The 17,424-nt window shown below is 42.2% G+C and overlaps 1 protein-coding gene across 4 annotated transcripts in view; it reads right to left on the bottom strand.

The window, feature by feature from the left end:
* Positions 1-17,424, bottom strand: part of NTRK2 (neurotrophic receptor tyrosine kinase 2) — a 365,023-nt gene that overhangs the window by 156,979 nt on the left and 190,620 nt on the right. For 3 of the 4 annotated variants that reach the window (XM_077965319.1, XM_077965318.1, XM_077965320.1), the window contains one exon: positions 2,307-2,495. In XM_077965319.1, the coding sequence (XP_077821445.1) occupies positions 2,307-2,495 (189 nt within the window). 4 annotated transcript variants of the gene reach the window in all.

Raw genomic sequence — 17,424 nt, 5'->3', positions numbered from 1 at the left:
TTTCTTCCTGGATTTCTTTTTTTTTTTTTTTTTTGGGAGGGGGGACGGAGTCTCGCTCTGTCACCCAGACTGGAGTGCAGAGGCGCAATCTCGGCTCACTGCAAGCTCCACCTCCTGGGTTCACGCCATTCTCCTGCCACAGCCTCCCAAGTAGCTGGGACTACACGTGCCTGCCACCACGCCCGGCTAATGTTTTGTATTTTTAGTAGAGACGGGGTTTCACCGTGTTAGCCAGGGTGGTCTCGATCTTCTGACCTCGTGATCCTCCCGCCTCAGCCTCCCAAAGTGCTGGCCACTGCGCCATTACAGGCGTGAGCCACTGTGCCCGGCCTTTTCTTTTTTTTTTTTTGAGACGGAGTCTCACTCTGTCGCCCAGGCTGGAGTGCAGTGGCCGGATCTCAGCTCACTGCAAGCTCCGCCTCCCGGGTTCACGCCATTCTCCTGCCTCAGCCTCCCGAGTAGCTGGGACTACAGGCACCCGCCACCTCGCCCAGCTAGTTTTTTGTATTTTTTAGTAGAGACTGGGTTTCACTGTGTTAGCCAGGATGGTCTCGATCTCCCAACCTCGTGATCCGCCTATCTCCGCCTCCCAGGGAAGAAAGCACTTCCAGCCATGTAGCCCACTTTTGTCTAGAAGATCTCGTTTGTTACTTTGTTTGTTTGCTCTCTTGCTCATTTGTTCAATTTCTCTTACTGGACTTGTTGGGCTGATCGGGTCTACTTAATTATGCAGCTTTATCTTCCCTCCCTCCACAAAGGAAAGCAACTTTTTGAGGGTATGTTGATTTTAGTCAGCCTCAATTATACTACAGCCTCAGGCTAACTGAAAAGCATCATAGGCCTGGTTCGGGTGGTGACTGAGGTGTCAATGTCAAAGTACTCTATTCCTAGGGAGAACAATCAAAATGATGACAGATGCTCCCATCACAGTATCCTGCTTAGTCTTACTCCTTATTTGACAGTTCTGCATACAGGGCATTCCAAGGATCTTTGGAGGAGGCTCACCCCATCAAAGAAGGCACATTTTAAGCAATACCTCTACTCACCTTGTTCACACCATAATGACAATATTAAGAGTAATAATACCTTGATTTCAACTAATACCTCTTATTTTAAGGAGCTCAATATTCTTCACACATTATTCTATTTATCTTGTCATGTTACAGAGTCAACCAAAATCTCTGGTGGATTCCAGTCTCACACATTAAAAGCTCATAATACTGTTCTTCCTAACATTTAAACTCACATCCAACCTTAAACATACCTTGGGATAAATTTGAGTGAATAGGATGAAGTTATAGATATTTCCTTATACATGCACAGATCTGACACTCATTGCTAAGGCCCTTCATCCCATGAAAGCTCTTGACGAAGAGTCAGCCCCCAAAGCCTAACCTTGCAGTAATCCTCTACCTTACCTCTATGACAAGGTAGGAGAATGGTATTTAAGTCGGGATGGAAACATGCAGGATACCCACTCCTTAGTGGCAGGGAATCTCTGGGATCCGGGCCACCTGATGTCATTGCCCTCACGGCCCCTTAGTCACGTATGAAGGAAGGCCTGGAATCCCAATGCCATAAGCCTGTTTGTCCACCGTGGGTTTATTTTGTGTTGTCTTTAAGGCTGTGCTACAAGTTTAATATTGGAGCAGTGGTGCAGAAGATAGCACAAAAAGCCCTTAGAAAAATCTCAAGCTTGCTAACAGAGATTAATGGGTTAATTTGGTTTTGAAAAATGAAAGTCAATGTACTTAATATGCAAATCATCTGCTAACATGTCTCCTTGCTATTGTGGCAATGCAACAAGGCCTCATGCTGGGAACTCAGACTGAGCAAAGAATACAGGACTCCCCAAACTGATACCACCTGTGGGCAACACAGTGCCTTCCCAGCTACCTAGAGTGCATGTTTCAATGACTCAACAAGCTAAATTTAAATTACATTCATTTGCTTGTCATCTATAACTGATATATGTGCATTCTAATGATACTTCTGGTTTCTGTCTTTCTTTTTTTCAAGATAAGCATGCCTGATTCCAACTTCACATTGACAAATGGTTTTGGAAAATAGATCCCAAGAGAAGTCAGTATCTGCCCACAGTTCCCTTCCCAGCAGGAGACACACCCAAAGAATTCCATAAGCAACAAACTAAAGGATCTATTCCTGGACCAAAAGCTGCAAGAATCCTCAGACATTTCACTGCACCCTGCCCCCCGCCAGTCATCCCTGTCAGGGACTCTGATAAACACTCTGGTTGATACAGCTATGCAACAAATGGGCCAATAAGTATAAACAGCTGTACTTACATGTGTCTGGCTTGAGCTGACTGTTGGTAATGCCAAAGTACTGGGGATTTTCAATGACAGGGATCTTGGTCATTCCAATAATGACAGCATCTGGGCCACCTTCTGAAGAAGATGGGGTGTTACTCCCATTGGAGATGTGATGGAGTGGGCTGGCAGAGTCATCATCATTGCTGATAACGGAAGCTGGGCCTGGAGATAGAAAAATACATATATTCTCCTGTAATCAATGGTTTTGTTGAGCTGTAATTCACATACATAAAATTTACCCATTTAAAGTGTACAATTCAGTGGGTTTTAGTATATTCATAGAGTTGTGCAATAATCACTATAATCTAATTGTAGGACATTTTCATCACCCAGATAGCACTCACTCCCCATTCTCCCCACTTTCAGCCGAGGATATTCACAGATTTACACTCTATCTCTCTGGCATTTCATATGAATGGAACCATATAATATGTGATCTTTTGTAACTGGCTTCTTTCACTGAACATCATGTTTTTAAGATTCATCCACATTGTAGTATGTATTAGTACTTCTTCTCTTTGTATTGCCTAATAATACTCCATTGTGTGGATATGTCGCACGTTATTTATCCATTCATTTGTTGGTGGACATTTGGGTTGCTCTGGCTTTTTGGCTATTATGAATAATGCTACTACGAACATTCATATATGAATTTTTATGTGGACACGTGTTTTAATTTCTCTTGGGTGGAATTACTGGGTCATATGGTAGCTCTATATTTAACATTTGGAGGAACTGCCAAACTTTTCCAAAGTGGCTGCACCATTTTCTATTCCCACCAGCAGTGTATGAGAGCTCCAATTTCTTCACTTCCTTCTCCTGTAAGATAATATGTAGCTTTCCTCTCTGTTCTGTGATTGTGTCTAGAACACTCTGTCATTGAAACTCTCAACATGAATCTGGGATTCCTATTTCACAGAGCATTGAAAGTTCTTCTGGGAATTTCAGGATCTGGGTTTCTGTCTCTACCCTTTGGACAAGTCACTTACTTTCTTTGGATTTCTACATCCACTCATATGCAAAATAATATTTGCTTATTTTATGACACTAGAATGAGACTAGTAATAGGAAAATGTATTACAAATTTAAATCTGCTTCATGAGTATGTATTACTACTAGGTATTACTAAATGAACTTTAACTGGTAGACCAGATATACATTTGACTGTCCTATGACTATATTCCTCTTTCTTCATATTCTGTGAGTGTCTGCACCACTTTTGTCTACAAAATACTTTTATAACAATAATGGATCAATCCCATGGCAAAGTTACCTGCTTTGTCTTCAGCTGTAATACTCTTTATAGAGTCATTACTTGGTGTCTTTGTACTAAATTAATAATCATAGCATTTTCTGTACAAGACAAATTTTCTAGTCCAAAGTCTCAGAATGTATATGCTCACACATACAGTCTACTGTATCCTGTCTAAACAATTTACCCATTAGCCACTAAACTCATACTGTTTGCAACCAAAATTAGATTCGCAAAGATAAAGGTCTACGTGAAAGCTTCAAACCAATGAAGACAGCAGTGGCTCATGACAGGCACTGTCTACGTGGGAGGTGGACGAGGTATGTATTACACAGGCAGGGTTCCATGGAAGCAGACCACTGACCCGACTACTGCCATAAGCCCAGAGAAAGAATAAAGAGAAAAGACAATAGGGGGTGAAAAGGCAGAATCAAATGCCCAGCCAAGGCAAATGCCATGCCAGGAAAAGTCTGAATTGCTACTTCCTACGCAAGGAAATGTGCTTTCTTCCAACCCCCCCCCCGCAACTAAATGCATGTTTCAGCACTTCCATCCTTTTTCTGCCTTTTCCCTCACACTTAACTATTTTAGTGAGAAGCACAGCAATTCTGAAAACAAAAGTTGTTTTGTTAACCAGTCTTGAATCCCCTATGAAATATAATAATACCTCACCCCCCAACCTCCAAGATCCATTTTTCCCCCTCATATGGAGATTATCACAGTTTGTAGTGATAACAGTTGGACATTCCCCAGCTAAGCAGTGTCTTAAACAAACTATGCAGGAGACAGCCTGCTGTTATTATAGGTAATTTTTGAAGCATTCTCTCAAGGGATGTGCATTTAAGCTGCTTTTAATGATGCACTTCGGCTCACTTCTGCAAACAAGTCCTCACACAGCCAATTTAGAAGCCACAAAACACTCAAAAGCAAAGGCAAGCCCATCAGTTATGCTCGTCTTGTGTCTAGCTCACCTGCGTTAGGATACAGCAGAAATCCTGCCAAGAATAACTACAAAGACAAGTTCTTTCCAATATTCCTAATCATCCCTGTTCTGCAACTTGCTCCCTGACAGGCCTAGATCATCCAGCTTCTGGCCAGCAATTAAAAATGAAGATGTGTTGGCCGGGCGTGGTGGCTCATGTCTGTAATCCCAGCACTTTGGGAGGCTGAGGCAGGCAGATCACGAGGTCAGGAGTTCGAGACCAGCCTGGCCACCATGGTGAAATCCCATCTTAACTAGAAGTCCAAAAATTAGCCAGGTGTGGTGGCACGCGCCTGTAATCCCAGCTACTCGGGCGACTGAAACAGGTGAATTGCTTGAACTCGGGAGGCAGAGGCTGTGGTGAGCCAAGATGGCGCCACTGCACTCCAGCCTGGGTGACAGTGTGAGACTCAGTTTCAAAAAAAAAAAAAAATGAAGATATGTTATGCTAAGTTTTCTACATCTTGTCAATAAAACGTCACCACTGACTCCCTTCCTTGGTTCCAGACACGGCTGTTACCTCCTGCAAGGTTACCAAAACATGCTCCTTACTGCCTGAGCTCCCTGAAGGACTACAGTCAAGGCTGCACATTTCTCAGTAGATTCCAGGCACTACCTTTACCCCCAGAAATGCAGGAGTTTCTTTTTCTTAAAATTTCTTGTTTTTATTTCAATAGTTGTTTGGGGAACAGGTGATGTTTGGTTACATGAATAAGTTCTTTAGTGGTTTCTGAGATATTGGTGCATTCATCACCCAAGCAGCAAACAATGTACCCAATGTGTAGCCTTTTATCCCTCACCCTCGTCCCGCCCTTTCCCCACAGTCTCGGAAGTCCATGGTATCATTCTTATGCCTTTGTACAGGAGTTTCATTTTAAAACACTCCACATGCTGTCAGACATCCAGCAATGTTTCCTTCTGGAGCCCCTGCAACGATTAGAAATGCATTGACCCCAGTTGCTTTCTTCTCTGACTCTCCTCTGGCCCAGCATGCTCTGAAGTTCATGAACGTCAGAGCAGCGTTCAATCATGTGTGAGGAGGCTGATACCTAGAAGACAACTTGAGACTCCCGAATTCAGACTTTGAATCTTCTGCCAAGTGCACAGCGAAGCCCTCACTTAAAGAGTCCAACCAAGTGATTTGCTCTCTGCTTCTCCTTCCTCACTAAGAGATACCCTTTTCTTTCCTAAACCTCTCCAATTAAAACGCCCAACTCCGATGGAACAGATTGGAAGGGAATGAGCTTTTGTTTGGGGAGCGAGAGGAGGATTAAGCATAGAAGCAGTAAAAAGTACCACAGGTAATTTTTCAAAAGCCTTTTCACTTTGCCAGAAAAATCACTGTTGACAAATGTGAGTAACACATAAACCTCAACAATTCATCAAGGGGGATATTAATTCAAGTGCTGTTTTCTTCATTATTGATGTTCCAAAACCTAGAAGACTGATATATATGGCTGTCAAGGTTGCAGGGTTTAAGCCCATTTTTCTGTGAACATTTTGATATAATGGAATGCAAAGCACAGCAAAGTTGGGAAGGCAGAAGCAGCTCTCAGCGGGGACAATGAATGTCTACATAATTTGACAGCAGCCTGTCTGCGCATATCACAGGATGTGTCTTTGTATGTCTATGCATGTGTTTGAGCAGGCACCACGAAAAAGACAGAAGAATAAAGGGGCACATCACCATGTGTTAAACGAAATTCATATGAGGACTTGAAAAACTATATTATAATATTCATATAAAGTTTTAAATGGCGAGGTATGTGCACACTTGGCTGATTTAGGGTAAATAGTTCTAATCACTCAGCTGACAAACATGAGTTCAGTCTGGAAACATTTTTAGCCCATTTTTATTTTAATATGTCTGCTTGGTCGCATATCCTGTACTATGACTTTACAGACATTTCTGAGCCTATCGTAGACTTAATTTCCTGTGATAAGAATCACGAAGGTCATCTGGGGGAGTTTTCTTCTCTCAATACCAATAGTGCCTTCAAGGTGAGGGGAAGGGCTAGTACTCTTGAGCAGCTGTACTAAGCAAGCCTTTTTATATTCTGGATTCTGGTGCTTTGACATCTGGGGCCCTGCTGATCCTGGAGGGACAGCCCTCCCACAAAGAGTGAGTCAGTTCCTACAGATGGTAAATACCCTGCCTGGGAGCACGCCTTTCAAATGCAAATCAACCAATCCAGAGACAACACCCCCAACCACCTTCCTCATGTGAGGCTCACACTTCAGGCCACTATCCACCTGCCCTCCCCACGCCAGGGCCAGGTACTTGACAACTCTAGACAGCTCCTGTACCCTAGAGCCTGTTGAAATTACTCAGACTAGCCAATCCTAAACCTGTTTACCCTCCCTCCCCAGTTCCTTACCCTGGAAACACACTAACAGCTCCTGTCCAAGTTCTCCCTTCCTTCCTCTGCCTCTTAATGGATCCCAGCGCTTCCCCACGTGGCTCTGCATTGCGTGGTGTGCCCCTTTCTTTTGGGAACCATGAGTAACACACTATCTTCTCAATGGCAATCATCTCCTAAACTGTTGGTCTCAGCAGACTTGAAAAATAATGAAACCTATGTTTTGTAAGAGCAGCACCTCTGCCGGATTGCAGCTGGAAGAATAATTCTGAAGAACTCTCTGCTGTGGCCTAAAACAGTAAAACCACATTTTTGCAGCTTTTCAGGAACAAGCGCCCTTCAGCAGTGCAAATTGGCTTGAAAAAATATTTAAGGGGTTGGAATGACTTGCAATTTAGCAGAAGCAAGACCCTGTCTTATAGCACTGTGATGGGAGAGTTTATTACCACCTTCCCCAAAAACACACGCGATACACCTGTGCACGCACATGCATCAAACCCGTAAAACAGAACACCTTTAAGACTGCCCAGGCAGGATGCTCCCTCCGGTATCTTGGTAAAGTGACAATGATCAGCCGTGTCTGAAATTTGCCCCTGGGGAGCTGCCTAGAAGCCCTGACTACTTGAGCTTGATGTTCTAACTTTGCCAGGGCTCCACTTCCCCTTTGCGGGTTAAGAACTTTAACCTTGGAATCCATGGAACTAGCGAGAGTCAAGGTGACTTTCCCCCCATGCCCAGGCCCCATCTGGCCAGGCTGCCTCAGCCCACTGGTCACTTTTGGATCACTGGACAGACAGTGATAGAGGCTGCCCAACAAGACGAGGTCTGATGTCAGGTTCGAAAGTGACAGGAAACAGCTCCTTATATGGCCAGGATGAACAAGCATAGGGTGGATAGTTTGGAATTGAGCAGTCTCCTGATATGGATACATTTCCCCTATTTTGACATTTTACCTATGGCCAACCTTGCTACCAAAAGAAACACTATATGAACCAACAGATGCCCAAGATGGTCGGATCTTGGAAACCCACATGAAAGATGTAATAATGCCTGTCTTCTCATGCCTTCTGAGCAATTCCTGTTCATTGTCTCTGTACCCATAGAAAACTCTGAACAAATTAGAGGTCCCAAGAGATCACACCTGATTTCAATTCTAATGATGCGCTACATCATCTGCATTCACTTGGTAAGCTACAAGCTCTGCTTTTCAATTGTCAGCACATAGTCTGAATGCGGGGAATAGAATGCAATCAAGCACAAATCACAGCGTCTGGACGTTAGAATCTGTTTTGAAAGAGGAATGGTCATAAATGGAAACTGATTTACCAATTCAGAACTCTATTACATCTTGGCCAATGGAAGAAAGTTAAGACCTAAACTTGTCCAGTTTGACTGTTCAGTCAACTATTCCCTGTACATGTAACTGAAATGAAGTTGCATTTATTTCCTTAACCTTCTTAAAAATGCATCACAAACTAGAACTGGAACGACAGTTAACACTCCCCCCACAGGATAAAAACGAGTCAAATCTAAAACTGTAAAACCATGTACTGAACTCAATTAACAACAGTAATGCCTTTTCTGGAAAAAATTCTAGACCTACTTCAACAAATCAAAAACCAGGAACACAGAAAATGAATCAAAGACCGTGGAATGTAAAGAGGGTCCAAGCATTTTCATCCGAACAAAAACATAGACTCATTACTTATCCAAAGAAGGAGTGAGTTAACTACTTACCAACACCTTGTCTTGATTTTACTTTCCCAAATCCAAACCATGAGAAATCTGAAAACCACAACAAAACATAAAATAAACTTCGAAAGAGAAGTAGAAACCGGAGGTGGTCAACACTGTCCTTGGTCAAATAATGCAACAAACTCCCCCCGACAAAAAATAAATGAATAAATAAACAAACCACTTGGGATGAAAGCTTCCTATCAAACACCTGGAAACTAACGCTTGAATTTCTGTGTTAAGATTTATTTCCCATTCAGAGAACACGGAGACTCCAATCAGATAAGAGAGAGCAGCCTGTCTAGGAGAAAAATAGCCACAACCCAGGGTTTAGGGCTCTGAGCTGTTTTCTTTCTTTCTCACTTTCTTTCTTCCCCCTTAGTGGAGAGATCATTGCCTTGTATTGAATCATCTGACAGGGAAGCTGCAGGGGTGAAGACACACACAATGCATTTGACAAATGCACTACGGTTCTGAACCACAGCAATGTGGGAAAATAATAAGAGAAAACAGATCTTTTTTGAAGCTGAGACAGACGGTAAAAAAAAGGAGCACAAAATCCCGTGGGAGAGCAGACACTTGGGCTAGATAGTTTAGGAGGGAGGGACAAAAAGATCTTAATTCTACACAGATTCTTGCTCCTGACTTGCTGTGTGACGCTGGACTGTGTACAGCTGTTCTGTGCCTCTTACAACACAAGGTCCAGTAGGCACGTGTAAGAAAATATCTGCCAAACATCTGGAGAGCCTCCCGTGAATAAAGCCACAGTGAAATGTCTGCTTGCTTCCTGAGCCCAGCTATTTCCTTCTAGGTAATTTCCCTGGGTTCAAAGTTAATTCCATGCAGTGGGGAAATCCCTGAATATGAGGAAGATAAAGGGAATGGACCCCAAATCAGTAACTGTGTTTCCCTCCTCTTTCATAATTTTTACAGGCATTTTGGATAATTAGCTAGCTAAATTGAAGAGAAATCAATTTAAGTGAACAATGCACAGAAAAGCTCTTTGCACACTCAAAGATGACTTAGGAGGCTGTTGTCATGACGATTGCTCAAGGGTAAATGCAGGCTTTCCCTCCCTGGTGTCCTACAACTTCAGCCCCCAACTTCTAAGCTGAAGTTTACTTCGGATCGATATTTTCCTCTGAATGCTTCCTTCCAGGTTTTAGAAGACGAGATGGAGGCCTGGCCTTGAGCCAAAGCCAAATAAAGATTCCTTTGCACAGAAGACAGTGAACTTCATTCATTGGAGCTGTTAGTCTAGGGAGGCAGAGTCCTGCCTACGGATTTCTTAGTTACAACTAACCCCATTTAAAACAAAGTGTATTATCCCACTGGTCATCTTTTGTTTTCCTATACTTGTTTGATTTAAACACTTTTTATTAAACCACAGATTGAATTTTTTAAGCCTAGTTTTTTTCACTTAAGTAATTTTTCAACGTTACATTCCCATTTTAGAGAGAACCCACCAAAGGGCAATGCCATCACAATCCCTCACTGATTGCACATTTCAGATTATTTTTGATCATTAACTATAATAAACACAACTGCAATGAACATCTTTACACATCTTAAGTGCTCCCCTTCTCTTGTTAAAAATAATTCCCTTAGATAAATTCTAGAAATTGAATTACTCATTCAAAAAGAATGAATATTGTGAAAGTTCTCAATACAGGTTATCAAATTGCTACAACACTATGCCAGGTCTCACTGTCACCAACAGTATTTGAGAGGGTAAAAGGGTATTTTTGAGCTCTACCCAATGGGAAAACTAAAGAGGAACAATTTCCCCTTACAGGGATTGCTGAATTCCCCACCGTTGGTGTGGCTCCACCTAATTGGGAAGAGACCTGGCGAATATCCCCCTCCCATCGGTGTCCCATGAAACCATTCACACCTCACCTCTCCCAAGCTGGAGTTTTGCACAATGAGAACTGCAGATATACAGAAAATAAGAATTCCTCTCACCTATGAAGTCATTACAGTTCACTGAGTGCCTCCACTCACCCACTGGGCACTTCTTCCTTGGTCCTCAGCCAAGCTTTGTTTACATGAGAAATTATCCTATGCTTATTGATGAGGAACTGAGACTCAGGGAGGCTGATACACTTAGCAAATCTCTCAGCTTGTGGTGACCGAGCCTGGATTCATATCTTCTGATGTCAAATCATAGTGGGTTTTTTTTTTTTTCATTCTTTTTTAGTTGCATTTCCCATGCTCCAAAATCACCAAAATTAACCGAATTTTATAACAGTATAATTAGAATTCAATTTTAAATATAGAAAAACACTGTAAGTAGTTATTCATTCTCATTTATTTATTTATCAGGCAGAACAGAGCCTTCAAAGAGAAATGAGCTGCAAAGCAGCCCTTAAGAAGCTGGCCGGGCGCGGTGGCTCACGCCTGTAATCCCAGCACTTTGGGAGGCCGAGACAGGAGGATCACGAGGTCAGGAGATCGAGACCATCCTGGCAAACACAGTGAAACCCCGTCTCTACTAAAAATACAAAAAAAAAAAAAAGAAAAAAAGAAAAAAATTAGCTGGGCGTGGTGGCAGACGCCTGTAGTCCCAGCTTCTCAGGAGGCTGAGGCAGGAGAATGGTGTGAACCCGGGAGGTGGCGGAACTTGCACTCGGTGGAGGATGAGCCATCTAAGACGTAAGTTCAGAGTGTGGGAGCTCAGAAAAGAAGCCTCTATTCCAATGGAGGATTGGAAGGGGGCTCAAGAGAGAGGGTTCAGAGGATTTCTAGAAAATAGATTAGAATTAGCCAAGAATGGGAAAGAGCAGAGGAAAGAAGGCTGACTGCACTCAGAATCCAGTTCTGGCTAAGGTGAGAAGTGCTGGATGTGTCCAGAGGCTGATGCAGCTGGAAGGTGGGTGGGGAGAGGGAACCGAGAGGTACAAGTAAGGGCCAAGTCAAGAGTTTGGATATTGTAGTGAAAATTGCACAGTTAGGCTCAAAAAAAAAAAAAAAAAAAAAAAAGAAAAAGAAATCAAACTCAAGCCAGGAAGTAACATTGTCAAGATTAATTTTAGAAAAATCATTTTGGCTGCAGGGTGAAATCAGGATTACGGGAGGAAAAAACTGAAAGCAAGAGATTGGTTAAGGAAGTTTTTAGAGAAATCAAGGCATGAGAGAATTGTGGCCTGAACTGGGAATTTGGGAAGGGGAAGGTGAAGGAAAGGAGATAACTGCAGGCATATTTAGGGACAGTAGCAGAACTTGGTGATTGACTGCAAATTGAGGGGAGTGCAGAGAGAAAACAATGAAGGTTTCAGATTTGGACAATTAAGTATATGGTTATGCTGCCCACAGAGTCCCTAAGGAACTTAGAAGGAAAATAGATTTAGGAGTCAAACTGAGAACATGGGTTTTAGCCACAAATTTCAAACAAGGTGCCTATGTGAAGAAAATGGAAAGCAATACCCTCAGTTGGCAGGATGGTCTGAAGCTCAAGACACAGGCTTAATATCAAAATTCTGGAGCCCATAGATCAACCCGAGAATGGAAACTGGACTCTCTACCTAGGACTCGTTTCTCATTTGGGCCTATACAATGTCCTGTCTTACAGGCACAAATGAAGGAGCACCCAGCTGAGGCCAACTTTTCACAAAATTATTCTTAAATTAATGAACTATTTCTACGTTCTGTTTAAAATTAACTCAGTCATTATGTAGGAGAGAATACAATCTTCTTGATCATACCACACACTTCCTTGAACATTTAACAGACCAGATACAGAAAGGTCAGGCTGGCACCTCTTCCCTAGAAGCTGTTATGCATTCAACAGCTCTTTCTTGATGGATTTAAGCAGTCGTCTTAAAACTTTAACACTAAATTTCACAAGCAAAATTTTCCCACAAGGCCAAAAAGAAACAATTTCTCAATTTCCTGTGATGTTTCATCCATGGGGAGTAGAGTCCTGCCAAACCTTCTTTTATTTTCTGTTTAATAAGAGAGACTTTATTCACTCCAAAATAAAGGGCTCCTTCAAAAGTAAATGTAGCTGTACTGAGCTTAAAGAATCCCCTCCTTTTGGAATGTAGACCAAGAAAGACTCTAAATTATGAAATTAACCAATTAAATCCATCTCGTGTTGAAGAAAGCTCAACATTTTCCCTGACCGGAGAGAAGGAATATAGGAAAAAATAGCATGTAAACACATTAACAACTCTAAGATGGAATTCAAATTAAATAAAATAAATGGCAAAAAAAAAAAAATACTGCTTTTTAAATTTCTCTTAAAGGAAAGAGCTAAAACGTAGGGGGTTGAAAAGGAATATTTATGATGTAAATGAGAGAATCAGAGGAAGGAGCTGGGAACAGGCAACATGGAAGAAACCTGGCCTTCCCTGGAGGTCCTGAATAGCTCAAACATTAAACTTGAGGCTTAGAAAGGTTCTGATCTCAAGAGAAAACAGCTTCTGGATATTTTTAAGTTTCAGAAAAATCATTTTAGTATGTTAAGAGAAAATCAGCTTTCCTCCCTTCTAACGCTGAAGAAATTAAAATTTGCCATGTTCTCAAATGAATTTCTTTATGTTTTAAGGTAAGACTCACCACCCTCCACCCCCAAGAAAAATGACTTTACCATTGTCATGGAATCAAATGGTAAAATATGATTTACTAATAAAAATGGACTTCACCTCCAACTTCTTAGGACCACACCCACTCCCTAAAGGACGTTTGAAAGAGGAGTCTCTGGGCTGCTTTGCTTCAGGGAAAGGATGGACCAGAGTTGAGTCCAGAGTAGATAGGCCAAGTGCTTGCCTGAGTAGCCAATGAACTGTCACATCTAAGATCTAGAATGACTGCTCATTGGAGTGAGAGAAAATGAACACAAAATTCGCCTTGTTGACAGTATCATCATCTCCCTTTCCTACTGGCACATAATCGGGGTGAGTAATAGTGTGCTTCAAATTAATTCCAGTTCCTCCGGGCACAGAACAGTGTAGTTTGGGGCCAAGTTTCCACTTCAATTTGATCTTAATCTTTTACTTAAGGACATACCCTTAATAAAAGAAAGTCCCATCTCCACAGTCTAGGAAGAGGGCTTGCTTTGAGTTAAACTGGTTCTGGAAATCATGACACAAAGGGTATTGTATCCTCCTGACCAACCTTCACTTGGCTCCATCCCTTGTCTTTCATCAAACTTACAATGTGAGGTATTTCCACTGTTCTCTAAAAATGTAACATTGAGCAACTCCTATGTGACAAATATAAAGAAAAATGTGTGTATTATGGCTGAACCTCCTAACTGTTCCTGAAATTTGTATTTCCGGTTTTCCCCAGCCGCTGGGTGGGGAAAACAGCTACACCATATTTCCCAGCTTCCCTTGTGGTTAGTTGTGGGCAGATGGCTAAATTCTAGTCAATGAAGGGGGAGCAGAGCAATGGGTCCCACTTCTAGGCCTTGCCTCTTAAGACTTCCTCTGTGTTCTCCCTTCGACCTGGCCAAAATGAAGATAATACCTAGGGCAAGCTTGGAAGTTATGACTTGAAGATAGCACGGGGCCGTTTCAAGGAACAACGAATTCTCCCAGTATTGTTATGTGGGCGTAGACAGCGTAGAACACATCTCAGAGTCTTTCTACCAGAGGGCCAATGAAGTTGAGCTATCTTTCCTTCCATTCTCATCCACAAACAAAAATATATGTTTGAACTCTGATCCACTTTGGGACTTACTTACCACTATAGAGAGCCTACCCCTACTAACAGATGTAGGAAAAAAAACACAAAAAACATATGCTTGAGGTTTTATTAACTGACTCCATGACTTCCCAACCTGTCAGCACACATTTAAAATTGTGTGTCAGTGCACATTTGCATTTTCCTGGAGAGGAGATCCACAGATTTCATCAGATTTTCAAAGAGTTCTCACCCCCAAATGCTAAGAACCACTTCAGTACATATAAATACCCACAGAGACAAAGATATAAATGTGTATGCACTCTGTGTTTGTATTCTATTTACTTCTGTTCTCTATCAACAGTTGAGTCTGGAAACTGAAAGGCATCTATTATCTCTCACCTAGATTTCTTCAGTAGCCTTCCAACTTAGCTCACTGCTTCATTCTTGCCTTCCCCTGATCTGTTTCCCATGAGCTGCCCGAGTAATCATTTTCAAGTATAAATCAGATTATTGCATTCTCCTGCTTAACATCCTCCAAAGATTTCTCGTTGCATTTACTACAATGACTTCTGATCCTTACTACAGAGTCTCTCACGACAGGGCCAACCTCCTCGGCCTTCCCCCTCCCTAGCCTCATTCCCCATGAAACAGCCCAGTGTTCTCTTTCCTATTCCTGCTCACTTTGCATTTTTTCATACCTCTTCCCAGAATCTTCTTCTCAGGCTCTTTTGTTTTGTTTTGTTTTGTTTTTTGAGACGGAGTCTCACTCTGTTGGCCCAGCTGGAGTGCAGTGGCACAATCAGCCCACTATAACTTCCACCTTCTGGGTTTAAGCAATTCTCCTGCCTCAGCTTCCGGAGTAGCTGGGATTACAGGTGTGTGCCACCATGCCTGGCTAATTTTTGTATTTTTAGCAGAGATGGGGTTTCACCATGTTGGCCAGGCTGGTCTTGAACTCCTGACCTCAAGTGATCCGCCAGCCTCGGCCTCCTAAAGTGCTGGGATTACAGGTGTGAGCCACCGCACCCGGCCCTCAGACTCTTTTTTGTAACTACTTCTTGTTTTTCAAGTGTCAGGTCAAATATCACACTATCAGAGGGACCCCAACTTCACACTTTAATCAGAATTTCTCTGAACCCCTTTCCACTCTCTATCATTTCATTCTTCTCAGTAGGCACCCATATGTGACCTTTTTTTATTGATTTATTGTTTATTATCTGCATCCTTTTCTAGAATTTGAGCTTCAAGAAGCCAGTGACTGTCTTAGACCAGCTCCCCTAGAAACAGACCCTGACTAAGGAGCCATGCAAAAGTAGTTTACTAAGAAGAGATCCCAGGAAGCACAAAAGGAGTAGTCAAGAAGTGAAACAAAAAGAGGTAGGAAGCCTGTAATGCATACATTATCCAGGGGGTTGCACTGTGGACAACTGGCATTCAAATGCCTAGGGAACTTGGAGTGATGGAGTAGAATGAACCTTAGAGTTACCCCATCCCAAAGGTGAGGGTCATTTACCCTCCAACTCCCACCTGTCATTGACTGGAGGCTTCCAGCAAAGAGAAGGTCCTTTTTTTGTTTGTTTGTTTCTTTCTTTCTTTTTTTTTGCGATGGAGTCTCGCTCTCTTGCCCAGGCTGGAGTACAGTGGTACGATCTCGGCTTGCTGCAACCTCCGCCTCCAGGATTCTCCTACCTCAGCCTCCCCAGTAGCTAGGACTACAGGCGTGTGCCACCACACCTGGCTAATTTTTGTATTTTTAGTAGAGACGGGGGTTTCACTGTGTTAGCCAGGATGGCCTCGATCTCCTGATCTTGTGATCCACCCGCCTCGGCCTCTCAAAGTGCTGGGATTACAGGCATGAGCCACCGCCCCCAGCCCAGAGAAGGTCTTTATGCAGACTCATGAGTGGTTGCAGCAAGACTCTGCAGGCAAGCGCTGGGGTGGTGAGAGCTGAGAGGACACAGGCGGTGGGGGGAACGCCAATAGTATTTGCTACAATGATTTTGTCTGTGTAATTCACCACTATCTCCAGTGCCTTGCATAAACACTCAATAAACACTTGTGGAATGGATGAGAATAACAATTTTGAAAAAGCATAACAATATTAAATATAGCAAATGTAATGAAAATGCCAATATGCAACTTATACATACAACATAAATCATAAATCCATTATATATTTTGCAAATATATTTGCTACCTTAATGATTTGTGGCTCTCCAATGGAACATGACTGAAGACAGTATTTAAAGCTGAGCAATTCTTAGAATCCAGCACTCCAGGCAGTAGTGTGGAATAAAGAGCTGGACTAGAATGTCAGAAGATGTGGGCCCTCTCTAGACACTGCCGGAAGTGAATGGTGTGACCTTGAGTGAGCCACTTCCCTCTCATGGACTCCGTTTCCTGCTCCATGAAAACAAAATTTGAGAAATGGCATCTAAGGCCTCTACAAGCTCTCAAAGTCTATGGGACTAAACATTAGGCATATATGACTGAGAAGATTGACACATGGCCTTATATAGCTTTGCTGAGCCTGGGTATTTTGAGAAGGTGAGATCATGTGCAATTTAAGGAAAAGCACTCAGTCAACCGGCCTAGATTTTCTCCTGCTAAATAATACTCGGAGGCTTTGGGGCCACTATATCCTCATTTTAAGAGAAAAGGCCAGTGCTCTGCAAAAGCAATTAAAAAAAAAAACAGTATTTATTGAATGCTATATGCCAGGAAACTTACTAGAGATCAGATATTGCTTTAATTTGAAAATTAATCAGCTTCTTTGCAGCATTTAAAAAAAAAAAAAAAAAAAAAGGCTTACATCCCATAAATTTCAAAAGCCTCAAGTGGGAATAGATGAAATCAGACTTGCCTGGAACATAGCAAGATGTCTTGATCACATATTTCAAACATTTAGTTTTGAAGAGAAACTTGCCAACTATTTCTCTCTTTCGTTTAGTACATGTGGACTATTTCAAAGGTAGTTTAGTGCGTCTACATTTTACTCATTCCCAATTAAACTACATAAAACATTGAGTTTTTTAAATCTCTTGTAGATTCCGGAAAGTTTTTTCTTTAACAGAGATGGTTACAATCTTCACTGGGTAGGTGAAAAATGGAACCTGCAACTCCTAATAATTA

Source organism: Macaca mulatta, chromosome 15, assembly GCF_049350105.2.
Source record: "Macaca mulatta isolate MMU2019108-1 chromosome 15, T2T-MMU8v2.0, whole genome shotgun sequence".
NCBI lineage: Eukaryota > Metazoa > Chordata > Mammalia > Primates > Cercopithecidae > Macaca > Macaca mulatta.
The sequence above is the reverse complement of the archived record's forward strand: the minus strand, read 5'-3'. Positions and strand labels throughout refer to the sequence as shown.